The sequence below is a fragment of the Leptidea sinapis genome, chromosome 24, assembly GCF_905404315.1.
Source record: "Leptidea sinapis chromosome 24, ilLepSina1.1, whole genome shotgun sequence".
NCBI classification, from domain to species: Eukaryota; Metazoa; Arthropoda; class Insecta; order Lepidoptera; family Pieridae; genus Leptidea; species Leptidea sinapis.
Genome location: NC_066288.1, coordinates 7,917,389 through 7,936,860, shown reverse-complemented (window position 1 = coordinate 7,936,860; position 19,472 = coordinate 7,917,389). Strand labels below are relative to the sequence as shown.

General features: G+C 35.9%; 2 protein-coding genes across 2 annotated transcripts in view; one reads left to right on the top strand and one right to left on the bottom strand.

The window, feature by feature from the left end:
* The window catches only part of LOC126971782 (zinc finger protein 28-like), a 140,310-nt gene that overhangs the window by 64,879 nt on the left and 55,959 nt on the right, over window positions 1–19,472 (top strand). The gene's annotated exons all lie outside the window — the stretch shown is intronic.
* LOC126971793 (ethanolaminephosphotransferase 1) overlaps window positions 1–19,472 on the bottom strand; it is a 31,900-nt gene that overhangs the window by 5,488 nt on the left and 6,940 nt on the right. The window contains exons 4-5 of the mRNA XM_050818213.1: window positions 3,821–3,947; window positions 2,754–2,883 (exon numbers count right to left, since the gene is read on the bottom strand). Of these exons, the coding sequence (XP_050674170.1) occupies window positions 2,754–2,883; window positions 3,821–3,947 (257 nt within the window). The remainder of the gene's footprint in view (window positions 1–2,753; window positions 2,884–3,820; window positions 3,948–19,472) is intronic.

The window sequence follows — 19,472 nt, the reverse complement described above, 5'->3', positions numbered from 1 at the left end:
GATATATCATAAGCAACGGATGAGAGGGCTACCGATAACTGTCAGTAAGGCATTTCTATGGAAATAATGATTTTAGTGTTTCTATAACATTTTTTACCGCCAGTACACTGTAAAAGTTACCAGCCGTACTGCCATCCAAATAATCATATTCGAGTTGAAACTTTAGTTATTTTTCTTTTAGAGCCCGCGCAGACAGAGAGCGGTCAGGAGTTCCGAGTTCCGCGTTCGGCGTTCATTAGAATATACTGAGTGTATAACAACAACACACACAGCGGGCAGTCTGACCGCGGCGGTCAAAGCGGAACGTCGCGTTGCAAGAGTTCTTTTTCCGCCAAGACAGAGAACGCCGGAACGCCGCGATGTTTGAGTAATTTCCTCCAGTTAGTATTTTGTTTTTCGTTAGTAGGTTTTATGATGTTATACAATTCATTAAAACTATTAATCGCCATTCGAAAAAAATATATAGAATCGTTGTTCATCTTTAAGTAAATCCTGAAAAATATTACTGAATTCGCCTTGTTCTTCTCGCGTTGTGTTAATTGGGTGCACCCAATTCTTCCTTTTCTTCTTAGAAGCTGCTGAGCTCCACAAGACCAATAATTCTTCATTGGATGACGAACTTTTTAGTGACATGTTGCATGTGCAAAGACTCACACGAAACTAGAACTCGAGAAATTGCACGCCGCTTGTGTGCGTTGGAACTCTTGGGCGGTCAACGGTCACTAGAACACGCAGAACTCTGACCGCTCTCTGTCTGCGCGGGCTCTTAATATTGAGATGTGGAATGGGGTGAAAATGACAACAGGCGTAGGAGAGTATATAAACAGCGGATAAATTACTTGAAGAAGTTGAAATCATACGAATTTCAATTAAGATTTCGACTAGTCAAGCAATAAGTTGAGCAATTTATCGTCGAAATTCATACATATGTAAAAGAGTCTAGGTTAGTATTCAATATTTATCTTTCACAATGCTTATTTATAGTATCGTAGAGTATTGGTACCCAATTTAATATTTCTTACATATTATGTAGGCAGGGGCGTGCATTGGTTTTCCAGCAAGGAAGGCACGAAGATCAAACTAGTCATAGTTGCGCTTTAGTCCAACAGCGCTAGGTTATGACGTCAAAATATTGAAGTTGTTTGTGCTGCTAATATGGGTCTAGCGTAAGGTAAAACTTACTGGGTGGGTGTTTAATTGAAGTTTGGTTATAGAATAATGGAACTAAATTAACTTTAACACTAGTGCTCTATAATTTTATCTTAGGTTTTTAATGAGGTGAATTAGATGATTTCATTGAAAATTCGTCTCAAAGGCATCTGCTTGACATTTGGAAGTAAAGTTATATTAAGTACTAGACCCGACAGACGTTGTTCTGTATATAATAAACAGAATAATGTTTTTATGAATTTGTCAATAATAGAAAATATGCCCATACAAAAAACATATTGGAAATAAGAATTATTGCTTTAGTTTGTAAATTTTCTCCCACAATAACAACAGCCACTTCGTCAATGGTGGGTGAATTAAACCTCCTTGTGTGTTCACCGGCAGGTGTTTTGTCAGCTCGAATGACAATATTATGGCTGTTTGATTTGCACGAACTCTTTACATTCTAAGCCTATGTACTTAATTCACTCTCAAACTTATGACTCCTGATAGATAGTTAACAACTGTTGTTAATCTACCAACTATTGTTAGCTAAACCTAAGTTTATTTTTTACCTGAGAAAGTTAGAAAGATATAAAAATTCTTATTAGTTATTCATTTTAAACTATTATTTCAATTTGATTTCTGAACGACGGAGGATACATCAAAGGAAAAACAAAATTGTTGTTTTTATTTAATTCTGAGCATTTTCATATTTATTCACCTTTTAAACCATCCCTGGACTTCCACAAATAATTCAAGACCAAAGTTTGCCAAATCAGTTCAGCGGTTCTCGAGTTTTAGCGAGTCTAACGAACAGCAATTCATTTTTATATGTATAGATAACATGATTAAATGTAGTAAAAACTATTTATACGTGAAGGCCTTCATAGTCAAAATAAACTTCATTCAATTAGGCTTCTGAATCGTCACTTAAAATATTTCTTTTAAATTACTGAAATTATTATATGTTCGTAAAGAACTGAGCTCGTGAGAAGTACATAAAATAATTCAACGGCCACTCTTTTCAATCAAATGTGTTTTACAAAATTCTAGTAGGCTTCATAGGATACATAATAGCTTTAAGAGTAAATGTATACACTTCTATAATAAAGTCCCAGCCACTGCTCAGGCATTATCTATAAATAAATTTAAATGTTTTATAAAAAAAATGGCTCTGTCGTAAATCCTATTACTCCACTGCTGAATATCTAAATAATCGGACAGCCTGGGACTAGATTGTGATTATTTTATAGCGATAGAAATTATTGTACAATATTGTTTATTTTTATGGAAAAGAGCGCAAAAAAAGAATGCTGGGAGAGTTTCTTGCGCCGCTTCTACTCTCTCAGAGAGCCATTTGTTTCCGAAGCGGTAGTAGTATCTAGTAGTTATAGTTATGGTAGAAATTACATCAAAAAGAATTCTAAAGGAATCAATTTTGAGAAAATAAATGCCTTTTATGCCTTTAATTAATATGTAAGGTGCTGCATCCAATATGAGTCGTATTTAAATAATATAAATTATCGTATATTGGATGCATCAACCTTTCCGCGTTACGGCTTGGGTTTTCAGTAGCAAATAAATAAGTATAAACAACTCACGATCATTGTGAAGTCGTAACCCCAAGGTAGAAACATGACGCCTGTATTGTACTTCTCCCAGTGTGTCAGGAAGAAGTTTATGAAGATATTCCATATTACGAAGAAAAACCTCAGTGGGCTCAGCTCGTATCTGGAAGTTGTGCAAACTATTAATTCTGCTTCGTTGATCTTCTGGATGTCTTCTTCATTGATGAAGGATTCTTGCGTCGAACTGCTCAGTACTTCTATCTATCTGCCTAGGTTTTCTTGATCTCTCAGGGTATTTATTTCTTTATGATAAAGTTTATTACCACATAAATGACTTTCTAAATGCACAGATTGGGAATGAAGGGATCGCCCTCAGAATGGAATCTTTTTTACGTTCAATAAGTTATTTCATATATTTTATTCGTCAATTTTTGAATTAAAATAAGGTCAGCGACTACCGTAACTTGTTACAGCAACGGTTAGATAACCCCTCGGGGTCTATATAACTAACTTTGCCCATTACGACTAATTTCTCAGATTATCTGGTTTTCGGCGAGCAATGTGACCAAAGTAGAAATTGATATGGAATGATGCAATTATTTTTTTATATTTTAATAGTTTACATCGCGATAAAATAGTATAAGTTTAACCGCCAAAAAATTAACTTGCGGTTAATCATTTTTTCATTAAAATAACCACGTGACGCGGATACTTTATGAACTATGACTTCATAGTTTATAACAACTTATGCAACTGACATGAAATTAATCCTTCAGACTTTTGCCCTCAGGCCTTCAGACTTATGAACAATGCGGGACTCCAGCCTTCGACCTCTCTAGTTCCGTTCGAGCGCTCTTTCCAACTGAACCGACCGATCGAGTACCCATGGGTCGTAAATTTTGGTATTCAACTCTCAGATTGTGGCTCCATCTACAGGATTTACTTAACAGTTGATAACCTGCTCAACCCCAATAAGTGCATATAGGCCGAAATTTACTTGAGATGTCGCTCTTTTAAAACCGAAATAATTTATTATTTTTAAACTGAATCTTTATAATTAATTCTATTTCATGTCACTAACGTAATAAAGATCGTTTTACCTTCCAAATATGCTGTAGAGACACGTGGGTATCAGAACAGCGGAGTACGAGTCTAATCCGTGGTCAAACAGCTCACCCAGAGGCCCACTGGTCCCCGTACGCCGAGCTTGCTTCCCGTCGATACCATCTAAACAAGCAAATGTCACTTTATGCCGGGTCTACATATAACAAACGACGACGCCAGGAACCTAATGAACAGACTAAAAGAGAAGGCTGACCGTTCGCCGTTTCTCTATGTGTGTTCCAGGAATTAAGAGCTATTCTGGAAAAATATGGAGTATGCCAAGACCGTGGCAAATGAAAGTCCGTACTCTCTGCCTCCGGCTTTGCGAGATTGATGGGAGACGTGTTTAAACCTAGCCTGGCCATAAGTTCTGTAATATATAAACATCAGTGCTGGATTAACCGCATAGTAAGAGTGCCTCGTATATCTAAACACACTCTCTGCTTGAGAGACTCTCACTCTCACTGGGAGAGATCCCCCATCTCTGCTTGAAAGTTATATTTTCAATGAAACTTATTAAGATGTGGTTATAGTGAATAATACTCGATATCACATGGCTCCGTCGTAAATCCTACTACTCCACAGCTGAATATCTAAGTGAAAGGACACGCTGGGACTAGATTACGGTTAGTTTATAGCAATAGCTATCTTTAAACGAGCAATTCTTGTATGTACGAGTATATATCTGAATCTCGGAAACGGCTCCAACGATTTTAATGAAATTTAGTATACAGTTAGTTTTGGAGGCGAGAAATCAATCTAGCTAGGTTTCAATTAAAAAAAAATAGTTTTATCCTTTTTTGAAGTAAAACTTCTTTAGGCGCGACTTGGGGGTAATTCAGAATTTTTTTCTGACTGAAGTAACGCTCAGTTCAAAAGTCGATGGAAATCATTTTTTAAGCTATTACAATTTAATGATTTTAAAAAATATTTCAAATTGTTCTGTAATATTTTTTGAAAATCTCCAGTTGTATAATTTGTTTATTTATTACTGTACCATTGCAATAAATAATATATAAGTTTTCAGAAATTTTCGTGCATTCGACATTCGCTAATTTGTTTTTGGTTTCTTCGCCCATTATTAGGACAGACAAAGGGTTCGAGCCCATACAGCCATTTTTGTTAATATTAAATAACAACGTCATATTGAAATGTGCTATTAATAATTTAACCTTCAATTTCTTATAATCAATTATTTTATTTAATGAGTGAAAATTTTAAAATGTGCGAATAGTAGTATTAAATTATAAATAGAATATAAAATGAAAATAATAAAAATAATCTGTCAAATAAATCCCAGGAACATTTTACTCTTTCATCAATAAGAATAAAAGAGAAAAAACATAACATTATATCATTCTCTGTAAAATATATAAAATCTCACTTGATAAAATAATATTAATAAAGGCATTTTTTTTAATTTTAGACAGAGAAAATACCAACTTTGCTCAAAGATGTACAGTAGAACTCCAATTATCCGAACTCCGACTATCCGAATCGCCGATTATCCGAATCACTTTCAGAAAAAAATTTGTCCAAAAAAAGTCTAAGTGCGCTATTATTCTTCCCCCCGCGAAGCCAGTGTTTGCGCGTTCGCTCACTATTGTCCTTCCCTCCGCGAAGTCAGTGTAGGCACAACACGTGGTAGAGGTGGGCAAGAGAATTTTGCTAAACTCAATGTTTTTTTACCTGGTTTTAAATAACATCTGGAAGAATTAGAAAAGGTTTATTGGAAAAAGAATCGAAGAATCAATCAAAAGAATCGATTCTATTTGGTGGCCTCCCAATGTTACAAGTTTGCTGCAACCCATGGACCAGTCTGTTATTGAAACAATGAAGCGCCATTACAGAAGGCAACTGCTGAGAAAACTGCTGATCGATGGTGCTGAAGATGAAGAATTGGTTTTGGCAAATCATAGCAAAATAAATTTAAAGGACTGCTGTTACATGGTAGCGGAAGCTTGGAGTTTGGTTACGGCAGTGACGCTAAGACGTGCGTGTAATAAACTGAAAGGCCTACCGTCTGAGAAGAACAATAAAAAAAGAATCTGAAGAAAATGAGAAACAAGAAAATGGAGAGGATGAAGATGCGTTGCCACTAGAGGAAATAAGAAAAATTATTGTAAAAATTCCTGGTTGTACAGAAGTAAGTGCTGAAGATGTAGGAGAGTGGATGGCTTGTGACACGTCTGACCCTGGTTTTCAAATTCTCAATGACGATGAAATTGTTGAAAGTGTGAGAGAAGATGTTGAAGTAGACGCTGGACCATCAGCTAGTGAAGCATTTGCCGGCCTCGAGACTGCTTTGAAGTGGATGGAGCGTCAGCCCGAGTGTGACCACTTGCAACTGCTCACCGTCAAGCGAATGCGTGACCTGGCTGCCCGAAAACGGATGAAGACCGCAAAACAGCTTACATTGACGGAGATGTTTGAAAAACAATGATTTTTATTTCTAAACTTGTACATAAGTACATTTTATTGATATTTAAAACATGTGAAAATATCATGTTTCTTTCATTTAATTCAATAAAAAAATAGTGCAATATCAAAACGTAGCTTTTTTTCTCTCCAATGGCAATTTTTTTTAAAAAACTCCGATTATCCGAATATTTGATTATCCGAATGGGTCCCGGTCCCCATTAATTCAGATAATTGGAGTTCTACTGTACATAGTTTCCGAGAAAAAAATGTAACAATGCTCCTAGCTCTTCAGTAATACGTGAGAGCTTAGTTGGTAACACGGCTTCATTTAATGTATATATATAATTTAATATATTTATGTATCTGTCAATACTTCCGAAAGCAGAAGACCCCGGTTCGAATCCAGATGTCCTATTAGTTTCTTTTTGTTCAAGTTTTGTACATTTGGTCGTCCAGATATTTTTATTAAAAAGAGCGCAAAAAAAAATAATGCCGGGTTGTTGAGGTGGAGTTTCTGGCGCCGCTTCTTCTCTCTCAAAGCGCCATTTGTTTCCGAAGCAGTAGTAGTATCTAGTATATTAGAAATGGCATCAAAAAGAATTGTAAAGGAATCAATTTTGAGAAAATAAATGACTTTTATGCGTTTTTTCATAAAAATGTGAAACTTTACACCTTTTCAAAGACAATCCACGTCATACACTCAGTAACAGACTATTACCACTAAAGGTCAAGGGCTCTGCTCTCTCAAGCCCCACGCTTGCTTAATCCGTCACTGATAAACACATAAATACATTTCATGACAACATTCATAAAACTTATAAGTATTTATCACTCAGCAATAATTTTAAATTAATACCTTGGCTGCATTTATTTTTTTATGAAAATAAGGGACGAGACAAGCAGGACGTTCAGCTGATGGTAATTGATACGCCCTGCCCATTACAATGCAGTGCCGATCAGGATTCTTGAAAAACCCCAAAAATTTTGAGCGGCACTTCAACTGCGCTCGTTACGTCGAGACATAAGATGTTAAGTCTCATTTGCCCAGTAATTTCACTAGCTACGGCGCCCTTCAGACCGAAACACAGTAATGCTTACACATTACTGCTTCACAGCAATAGGCGCCGTTGTGCTACCCATAATCTAGCCGGCATCCTGTGCACAGGAACCTCCTGGTAAAATGCAGGCCTTAATTTTTCTGGCCACCTATCTATGTGTGCAGTTTTTTTTATGGGAAATATAAATACCATATAAAGATACCATAACAATTCTGTGATCAATAAACTCTGAAAATATTTTTTGATAACTAAACGCCCTTAAATATTCTACATAATTGGACATATTGTGCATGTCGTACAAACCATCTATTTTAAGTTATATCAAACGTCTGGCACGTAACATTAGATAACAAAGGGCACAAATACTACTTTGTTTACGCAATAATATTCAATAGCTGCACCGCCACAGCATAAGTACCAAGACTTAAATGATATAATTAAGAGAATATTATACTTGTTGACCCGACAGACGTTGTTCTGTTCATAAAAAAAAAACTTGCAAGTCTACGCCTTATGGTTCCAGACATATCGTGATGAGTCAATATATAGGTGGAAATCTCTTATATTTATAATAATAATAATATTGATACACTCTTACACAAATTATCTTGCCCCAAACTAGGCATAGCCTGTACTATAAGTACAAGATAACGATATGTTTAATACAATATACTTACTACTACATCCATGAGTTGAAAACAAACATCCATAATTATCATATAAATGATTGCACCTACCGGGATTCGAACCTCTAGCACTCATCGTACAGGCTATGCCTAGTTTGGGGGCAAGATAATCTGTGTAAGAGTGTGTCAATATTATTATTTTTGTTTGATTTTTTATAGAATCGCGGAAAAGCGGATGATTTTTCTATGGCGGCAACAACATAGACAAATCACGGTAAATATTTTATATAACGCTCTAAATTAAGCCGTGTTTGTTGTATCTTTGCACACTTATCAAGGACCGATACAATATTTTCATAACTTAACTATACCAGCTAATATTATAAGGAAGAAAGATTTGATTGTTTGTTTGTTTTCATTGCTCCGAAGCTACTGAACCGATTTCAAAAATGATTTCACTGTTGGGAAGCCACACTATGGCTTAGCACGCACTGCGATTAAAGGCGAGCGGTTTGGAAATAGCTTAAAACGCCAAACCGCATACAACCTCGCACTGCGGTTGATTTTTGCTTAATTTTATTCCAGTATCACCATGGATTTCTGGCGAGCAGCATGTGTTGCGGCTTTGATTTTCAAAATAAAAAAAAAAAACGAAAACAGCGCCGCCATAGACCCATTAACAGATCAAAGACATTTGAAAGGATATTTTTGCAAATTATACAACGACGTGCGGCAGCATCCCGATAAGTTTATTAATTACTACAGAAGGTCCATTAGTACTTTGGACAAATTATTACAATCTACAGACTATCTATAGAATGACACTGCATTTCGTAAGGCAATTTCAGCTAAAGATCTATCCCCTGCGCTCGCCCAGTCAAGCCTGAACAGAAAACCGAATGCGGTTAAACGCCTTGCGTGCGCCTCCATACTAATACTATGGGGCACAAAATAAACGCGCTTTTACAAACCGCGATGAAAATGTAGCAAGTTGCGTTTTTAAAATCAGTCACTGAAAAAAGTCGCTAATGCGTGCGCTTGTATAGAAAGCTATGTGTTATTTTTTTTGCGTTTTCAGACTTACGTTTAAAAGCATGCGTTTAATCGCAGTGCGTGCTAAGCCTTAGTCCGGGTGACATAGGCTATATTTTTTTTTTAAATTAGGGATCTATATATAACCCCAATAATATAACCCAAGGTTAACTTAACACTGATAAATAGTGACTAATGCCGTATTAGTAAAGAAGTTAACAATCTCTCACGAAAGTTTTAATAATTTAATAACGCAAGGTGTAAAAAAAAATCCTAAAATATTCATTATATCGCGTGCGCTGTGAAAAGTATTGATGATAGAATAAATGAATAATGAAACGACTTTACAGACAACATCATTATTTACAAAAACTGTCGACATCATTTATTATAGGTGTCGATTTTATTGAAATATTGCTACTACGAGCTAAGTGAGTCGCGGGATATCAGTTAGTCTTCAATAATTTGGCAACATCCTTAGCCAGGATGTCCGGGAAAATAACCAAATGGGAGTGACCACATGGTGTGTGTTATTAATACCACTATGCTCACCAAGGGAGCCCTCTTAAGGCGAAGAGTAAGCAGAAAACACGCAAACATGGTGTTTTTAGACAAGTTTTGTGGTGAAAGTATAGCATTTAGAGCTATGAACACTACTTAATCCTGTTACACATATCCTTAAGTCTTATTTGTAGGTTGCTAATGCTTGCTGTTGGTTATAGTTAACACTGCCGAGCCTTTTTGAACTACCAATTTTCTTTGAAGTTAAACAAGTTTTTTGGCATGGCGTGACGCATTTTTTTGGTACTTCTCTCAGAAAAGTTATTCTTTTAGCTTGTACTTTTTTGTGTAGGTTCATTTATTCAGATTAGTAGTGAATAACGAGGATTGTAAGCATATAAACTGATTTCCACGGAAGAATTTTAAAAATATTGGCTTTGTTACATAGATGGCGGGCCGGCAGCCGTGAACTCATATCGCTGAAGGTCGCTGGCATTTAGTGTCACCTTAATAGAGTCGAGAAAAAAAATTACCTTACCGGCTCGTCTTCATTCAATACTTACGAAATAAAGTATTGAACGCGTTTAAAGTTGTCAATTTAAAAAATATCGACACATGTGCGATATAAGTATGAATCGTTTGTTTTAATTATAAATAACTGCTAACAATGTTGCAAAAAACAAAGCAAATAAATTATAGTAGAAAATTATTACAGGTGGACTTTATACCGCTTAAGAACAGACTCAATTTATTCAAAATCATTTCCTACTTTTTTAAAACGTGTTTTATCTATACATATAAATAAAATTGGAGTGTTTGTTTTTAATATTGAAATAACCGTTTTTTACTACATGTATATGAATATATATACGGTACATATACCATAATAACTTCGCACGACACGCCACAAATTAGGATATCATCCCCACCATCTGGATGTGTGGCGGTCCTGCACGGTGCGGTTTTCAAGGAGCTTTCTTCCACGTACTACAAAGCTGTGGAAAGAGCTTCCTTGTGCGGTGTTTCCGGGACGATACGACATGGGTACCTTCAAAAAAAGCGCGTACACCTTCCTTAAAGGCCGGCAACGCTCTTGTGATTCCTCTGGTGTTGCAAGAGAATGTGGGCGGCGGTGATCACTTAACACCAGGTGACCCGTACGCTCGTTTGTCGTCCTATTCCATAAAAAAAAAACATTTTTTTGAATTTTTATCTGTCTGTCTGTTTATTCCGGCTAATCTCCGAAATGGCTGGACCGATTTTGACGTGTCTTTTATTGGCAGGTAGCTGATGTAACAAGGAGTAACTTAGGCTACGTTTGTTTTAGAAAAATAAAGTAATGTTGTAATGTCCAAGAAACTGTGTAAATCTAAAAATAATTTATATGGCAAAACAACGATTGCAGGGTCAGCTAGTTACTTATAAAGATCTTTGTTCGTATCTATCTCATAACCGTAATATAATAGGGGTAATTCTAAATCATGTTAAATTGCAGATAGTTACTGAGTCAAAATATTGTGTTGTTCTCAACAATAACGACACTTATTTATATAATGATAGTATGTACTTTACATACATACAATACCTTTAATGGTTTCTGAACATTATGGAACCATCTGAGCTTCAACCTGCTCTATACTGCCACGTATGAGAGTACGTAAACAGTAACAGAGCATTTTCCGGATAGTTTTTTTTTATCTGGATTTTAAGTCGGAACTGCAACTCCGAAAAAACCAAATTAAAAGCTCAAAACTCAGTGTTTCATTTTCGAATATATTTCCCCTTCTAAAACATAACCAATCGTCACGAAAGCGTAGCCCCGGACTCATGGAGATCAGCCCTTATCCATTCAATCGTATTTTACCACTGGGTAGCTCACAGGATGCCGGCTAGATTATGGGTACCACGGCGTCTATTTCTGCCGTGAAGCAAGTAATGTGTAAACATTACTGTGTTTCGGTCTGAAGGCAAATGAGACTTAACATCTTATGTCTCAATGTGACGAGTGCAGTTTTAGTGCAGCTCAGAATTTGTGGGTTTTTCAAGAATTCTGAGCGGCACTGCATTGTAATGGGTAGGGCGTATCAATTACCATCATAAAAAAAATCGTAAAATGGTGATGAGCTCAGATGGGCTAACTACAAGTCTGTTGCTATTACATCCATGCTCTACAAAAGCATGAGAGAGCATTATTTAGCGACCAGCTTTTGGTTTTACTTAGAGGGTCACTAAGAGAAGGCCTGTCAGTAAGAATATAGCGAAGGCCTTCGATTGTGTATGACTCAAGACGCTTTTCTTTAAAAATCCATCATTTGGGCTTCCCGAACGATTATGCAAGTCGTTCAATGAAAATACGGGACGAGACAAGAGGATGTTCAGCTGATGATAATGGATACGCTCTGCCCCTTACAATGCAGTGCCGCTCAGGATTCTTGAGAAGCCTAAAAATTCTAAGCGGCACTACAATTGCTTTCGTCACCTTGAGACATAAGATGTTAAGTGTCATTTGCCCAGTAAATTAACTAGCTACGGCGCCCTTCAGATGGGAACACAGTAATGTTTACACATTACTGCTTCACGGCAGAAATAGGCACCGTTGTGTAGACCTTCAGATTTTCAATAGGTCGTTGTCAACGGATATTGCTCGAACACGAAACCCGTTACAGATGGAGTTCCCCAAGAAAATATGCTGGATGCCTCCAACAGTCACAACTATACAGTTATAGACAGCATTGTACATACAGATACCGTCCATGCCGGTCTCTCTAAGGAAATCGTCAACCAGTGCCAGAAGAAACTTGTATCTTCTATTGAGTCCTCTCTTGAGAAGTTCACGGAATGAGGTAAATTGGTTAAGACTCAAGTTTGCTCCGAAAAGGCCGGCAACACTCTTGAAATTTCGCTGGTGTTGCGGCGGTGATCATTTAACATCAGGTGACCTACTTGTACGTTCGTTTGCCCTCCTCTTCCATAAAAAAAATTAGGCACACAAAATATTATTCATCACAATGCATTGTAATTAATTTAAACTATTAGCATGTATTCTATGTATGGGGAAAAGAGGTAGACCCCAGAAAAGATGGGAGGACGATATCAGGGAAGTGGCAGGATTAACTTGGAACAGAGTGGCTCAAGAAAGACACGAATGGAAACGGTTGGAGGAGGCATTTGCCGATTGGCAAACAGATCCACAAAAAATAAAAATAATACAAATACTAGAATAAGTTATTTGGTTTCTAATGTTTTATGTTTGTTTTAGAGTATTGTTAGTTATCTTTGTTAGTTATGTGAATAAAGGCTATATTTTGTTAGCATGTAATTCAAACTATTGAGAATTATAAATATTTCAGTGGCTTATTCCACTACACTTAGTTCGTACGGGATATTTATTATCCATCAGGGCCACAGACATAGATCCAGTTAACGCAAATCCCTCCGTCTGTATGAAAACCAAGCGTTCCCTATTTTTTGTACCTACTGTGACGTCGTTAAAACTGCCAGTGCATCGAGCCTTACGTTTAGCAGCTCAGTTCATCATTAGTTGACGTTTTCAGTACATCAATAGTCGGTATTGCTTATCACTAAAATCGGCAATGTATTATAAATCATAATCTTCTAATATATAAAATTCTCATGTAGTTAAACTCCTTCGAAACGGCTTGACCTTGACTTGATTCTCATGAAATTTTGAGTGCATATTGGGTAGGTCTGAGAATCGGATAACATCTATTTTTCATCCCCCTAAATGTTAAGGGTGGTCCACGTCAAATTTTTTTTTTTAATTTGTTTGATTATGAGTCAGCATTAAAAATACATACAACTTAAAATTTTCACCCATCTACGATGAACAGTTACTTTTGTATCGCGATTTTAATATCGGCAATACAACGTTTGCTGGGTCAGCTAGTAAAAAGTAAAATAAAAGCGTCAAAGGTCCTCTTTTTGACACGCGAAGTACATACACTCGCGGCATCTATTTGGATCCATCTCCGTGATCAGGACTCAAGGTTGACCTTGCATTACACTTAACATGGCCGAAGTCGAGCGATCTCACCGTTCTACTATTAAAAAAATAAATCATTGAGACAGGCGATTTTAAGACACCAAAATAAAGGTTTATTCAAGGCTTTCAAGCACTGGCTCTTTCCGCTTCGTCAGTGAACTTAAGGCGACACTAAATGTCAGCGACCTTGAGCGATATGAGTTCACGGTTGCCGGCCCGCCATCTATGTAACAAAGCCAATATTTTCAAAATTCTTGGGTGGAAAACAGTTTATATGCTTACAATCCTCGTTATTCACTACTAATCTGAATAAATGAACCAACACAAAAAAGTACAAGCTATAAGAATAACTTTTCTGAGAGAAGTACCAAAAAAATGCGTCACGCCAAGCCAAAACACTTGTTTAACTTAAAAGAAAAGTGGTAGTTCAAAAAGGCTCGGCAGTGTTAACTATAACCAACAGCAAGCATTAGCAACCTACAAATAAGACTTAAGGATATGTGTAACATGATTAAGTAGTGTTCATAGCTGGAAATGCTATACTTTCACCACACCACTTGTCTAAAAACACCATGTTTGCGTGTTTTCTGCTTAATCTTCGCCTTAAGATTCTAAGCATAATAACAAAAACACAACATGGATATGTCTGTCCATATTAGTATAACAATTTACATCAATATTTTGGTGTTTGTTAATTGGGCTCGTTGCAGACTGGATCGATAGTGACCTGCGTACGTTGATCCGCAACCAATGATACTTGTACTATCTTTATATATATAAATTACGTGACACGTTGTTTGTCCGTTATGGACTCCTAAACTAATAAACGGATTTAAATGGGAATTACTTCATGGAGTGCACCTTAGTCCAACTTGAGAGATAGGATAGTTTTTATTTCTATTTGGGACCCAAAATTATTTTTATTTTCAATATTTGTTTTGTATGGACATATTTTCCATGAGAGAATTTATTGACGCGCGGTTTGACATTTCTGCTGAGAAACAATTTCATTATAACAGCAGGGAGCATACTTAACAAAATAATTCTTGAAGTTATTAATATTAATGACAAATTCATGAAAAACAGTATGTATTTATTATGTACAGAACAACGTCTGTCGCGTCTGCTAGTTATGATATATTCTTTGCCAATTGCTTACGTACTCTATAATCTCCAGTTTTTGTTGTTTATCAAAATCGATTTTTTTTATGAAAATAAGGGATGAGACGAGCAGGACGTTCAGCTGATGGTTATTGATACGCCCTGACCATTACAATTTAGTGCCGCTCAGGATTCTTGAAAAACCCAATAATTGCGAGCGCCACTACAACTGCGCTGGTCACCTTGATACATAAGATGTCAAATATCATTTGCCCAGTAATTTCACTAGCTACGATGCCCTTCAGTCTGAAACACAATAATGTTTACACATTACTGCTTCACGGCATAAAAAGGCGCCGTTTTGGTACCCAAAATCTAGCCGGCATCCGGTGCAAAGGAGCCTCCCACTGGTAATTTTGCAGGTTATGCGCATAGAAATTATTTATTATTATTAAATTGCACAACGTAGAGCACAAAATCAACTCACACTCAAAGCCTCAATGGAAATACTTATGTTGTGTTATTTTATGGTTTCTTCGTAACTAATATAAGCTCAAGGAAAGTGTACACATTTGAAATAATATAAATTTGAGGTATAAAAACTCTATCTACTGTGTTGCAACCAGTCAAAATTTCTGTTTTGCTTTGAATTTCAATCTAATACCGTTATTTAATGTTGGCACCCAAAAAAAACTACGTTTAAAAAAACCGACTTCAAAAACTGAAAAGTATCAAATAACTAAAAATTTAATTTAATACAACTCTTATGCAAACCTTTACCTTTAATATTAATTAAATGCTATTATTTATATGTAAAGTGTACACATTTGAAATAATATAAATTTGAGGTATAAAAACTCTATCTACTGTGTTGCAACCAGTCAAAATTTCTGTTTTGCTTTGAATTTTAATCTAATACCGTTATTTAATGTTGGTACCCAAAAAAAACTACGTTTAAAAATCCGACTTCAAAAACTGAAAAATATCAAATAACTAAAAATTTAATTTAATACAACTCTTATGCAAACCTTTACCTTTAATATTAATTAAATGCTATTATTTATATGTAACTACTGGGAGAAACTATCTAAATTTTTTATGGGACCAAATGGCATCTATTTCGCATCAAAAAAAAGAAGAATTACGTAAATCGGATCATAAATCTCTGAGTAATCGGTGTACAAACATAAAATTAAAAAAAGAGTACCGATCGAATTGATAACCTCCGCCTTAATGAAGTCGATTAAAAATAGCGAAAGGAGACTAATTATACCTAGTTTGGCCATAAATTCTGTTAGGTTACAAATAAAGAAAAATTGGCAGGTGTAGAGACTCCCGATAGAAGTGAAAACTTTGAGCTTTTAGCATTAAAATTTGTAATTTTATATTGTTTAAAAACAAATAAATTATTAATACCAATCTATTTTATAAACTTATTTTCAATAATAAGTATATTAATCAAACAAACATTACTTCAAAAATGCACAGTATTTAAATTTAACTTTTGACTAAATCGATTCAATTTCACTTATAAGATATACACAGCACTAATGTTGCACAATACGTCAGCTGTATAGCTACAGATATACTGCTAAGCATTTCGTTGATGCGAACTCACGCGATTTCACCCATCCAAAATGTGTGTAAACTATATATATTTATCTTTTTAATTATTTATTTATCTCGTTTAACCGTCGTGCGCATGTCGGTGACGGGAACCCATGAGATTTTCCCCTACCAAAATGTGCCCAGCGCGGCTAAAGAATTTTTAACTTTAAAAATACGTCATAACATAACATAACTTATATGTGCTTATTTATTGGAGTGTCAGTAATAAATAAAAAGAATTCTATTCGAAACTAGCTGACCCGACAGACGTTGATCTGTATATAATAATGTTTTTATATGAATTTGTCAATAATATATCATAACATCAAAAATTACTTCGTAAAATATGCACCCTGCTGTCGTAATGAAATTGTTTCACAGCAGAACTGTCAAACCGTGCGTCAATAAATTCTCTCATAGAAATTATGTATGGACACATCACAGGAAAAACAAATTTGTTGTTTTTATTTATATTGAGCAGCATTTTCCTATTTATTCACCTTTTAAACCTTCTCTGGACCTCCACAAATAATTAAAGACCAAAATTAGCCAAATCGGTCCAGCCGTTCTCGAGTTTTAGCGAGACTAACGAACAGCAATTCATTTTTATATATCTTTAAACGAGCAATTCTTGTATATATATATATAATCTGAATCTCGGAAACGGCTCCAACGATTTTCATAAAATTAAGTATGCAGGGGATTTCGGGGGTGATAAATCGATCTAGCTAGGTTTCAATTTAAAAAAAATGGTTTTATCCATGTTTGAATGAGAAACAGCTACAATAACATTAGAATACAAAGGTAAATTTCGCCACCATATACAAGACTATTATAGCTCAGATGGGACATTGGGTGATCCGGAAAGCAGAAGACCCCGGTTCGAATCCAGATGTCCTATTAGTTTTTTTTTGTTCAAGTTTTGTACATTCTTAAAAATCCGAGCAAGGCTCGGTCGTCCGGATATTACAGATTATTAGGTGATGATGAAGTTTGGTAAATGCTTGTTCTTCAGATTTCTTAAGCGAATCGATGTCTTTTAGAGCAGACCATGTCTTCTATAGTCTTCATGCCGGTCTCTCTAAGGAAATCGTCAACCAGTGCCAGAAGAAACTTGTATCTTCTATTGAGTCCTCTCTTGAGAAGTTCACGGAATGAGGTAAATTGGTTAAGACTCAAGTTTGCTCCGAAAAGGCCGGCAACACTCTTGAAATTTCGCTGGTGTTGCGGCGGTGATCATTTAACATCAGGTGACCTACTTGTACGTTCGTTTGCCCTCCTCTTCCATAAAAAAAATTAGGCACACAAAATATTATTCATCACAATGCATTGTAATTAATTTAAACTATTAGCATGTATTCTATGTATGGGGAAAAGAGGTAGACCCCAGAAAAGATGGGAGGACGATATCAGGGAAGTGGCAGGATTAACTTGGAACAGAGTGGCTCAAGAAAGACACGAATGGAAACGGTTGGAGGAGGCATTTGCCGATTGGCAAACAGATCCACAAAAAATAAAAATAATACAAATACTAGAATAAGTTATTTGGTTTCTAATGTTTTATGTTTGTTTTAGAGTATTGTTAGTTATCTTTGTTAGTTATGTGAATAAAGGCTATATTTTGTTAGCATGTAATTCAAACTATTGAGAATTATAAATATTTCAGTGGCTTATTCCACTACACTTAGTTCGTACGGGATATTTATTATCCATCAGGGCCACAGACATAGATCCAGTTAACGCAAATCCCTCCGTCTGTATGAAAACCAAGCGTTCCCTATTTTTTGTACCTACTGTGACGTCGTTAAAACTGCCAGTGCATCGAGCCTTACGTTTAGCAGCTCAGTTCATCATTAGTTGACGTTTTCAGTACATCAATAGTCGGTATTGCTTATCACTAAAATCGGCAATGTATTATAAATCATAATCTTCTAATATATAAAATTCTCATGTAGTTAAACTCCTTCGAAACGGCTTGACCTTGACTTGATTCTCATGAAATTTTGAGTGCATATTGGGTAGGTCTGAGAATCGGATAACATCTATTTTTCATCCCCCTAAATGTTAAGGGTGGTCCACGTCAAATTTTTTTTTTTAATTTGTTTGATTATGAGTCAGCATTAAAAATACATACAACTTAAAATTTTCACCCATCTACGATGAACAGTTACTTTTGTATCGCGATTTTAATATCGGCAATACAACGTTTGCTGGGTCAGCTAGTAAAAAGTAAAATAAAAGCGTCAAAGGTCCTCTTTTTGACACGCGAAGTACATACACTCGCGGCATCTATTTGGATCCATCTCCGTGATCAGGACTCAAGGTTGACCTTGCATTACACTTAACATGGCCGAAGTCGAGCGATCTCACCGTTCTACTATTAAAAAAATAAATCATTGAGACAGGCGATTTTAAGACACCAAAATAAAGGTTTATTCAAGGCTTTCAAGCACTGGCTCTTTCCGCTTCGTCAGTGAACTTAAGGCGACACTAAATGTCAGCGACCTTGAGCGATATGAGTTCACGGTTGCCGGCCCGCCATCTATGTAACAAAGCCAATATTTTCAAAATTCTTGGGTGGAAAACAGTTTATATGCTTACAATCCTCGTTATTCACTACTAATCTGAATAAATGAACCAACACAAAAAAGTACAAGCTATAAGAATAACTTTTCTGAGAGAAGTACCAAAAAAATGCGTCACGCCAAGCCAAAACACTTGTTTAACTTAAAAGAAAAGTGGTAGTTCAAAAAGGCTCGGCAGTGTTAACTATAACCAACAGCAAGCATTAGCAACCTACAAATAAGACTTAAGGATATGTGTAACATGATTAAGTAGTGTTCATAGCTGGAAATGCTATACTTTCACCACACCACTTGTCTAAAAACACCATGTTTGCGTGTTTTCTGCTTAATCTTCGCCTTAAGATTCTAAGCATAATAACAAAAACACAACATGGATATGTCTGTCCATATTAGTATAACAATTTACATCAATATTTTGGTGTTTGTTAATTGGGCTCGTTGCAGACTGGATCGATAGTGACCTGCGTACGTTGATCCGCAACCAATGATACTTGTACTATCTTTATATATATAAATTACGTGACACGTTGTTTGTCCGTTATGGACTCCTAAACTAATAAACGGATTTAAATGGGAATTACTTCATGGAGTGCACCTTAGTCCAACTTGAGAGATAGGATAGTTTTTATTTCTATTTGGGACCCAAAATTATTTTTATTTTCAATATTTGTTTTGTATGGACATATTTTCCATGAGAGAATTTATTGACGCGC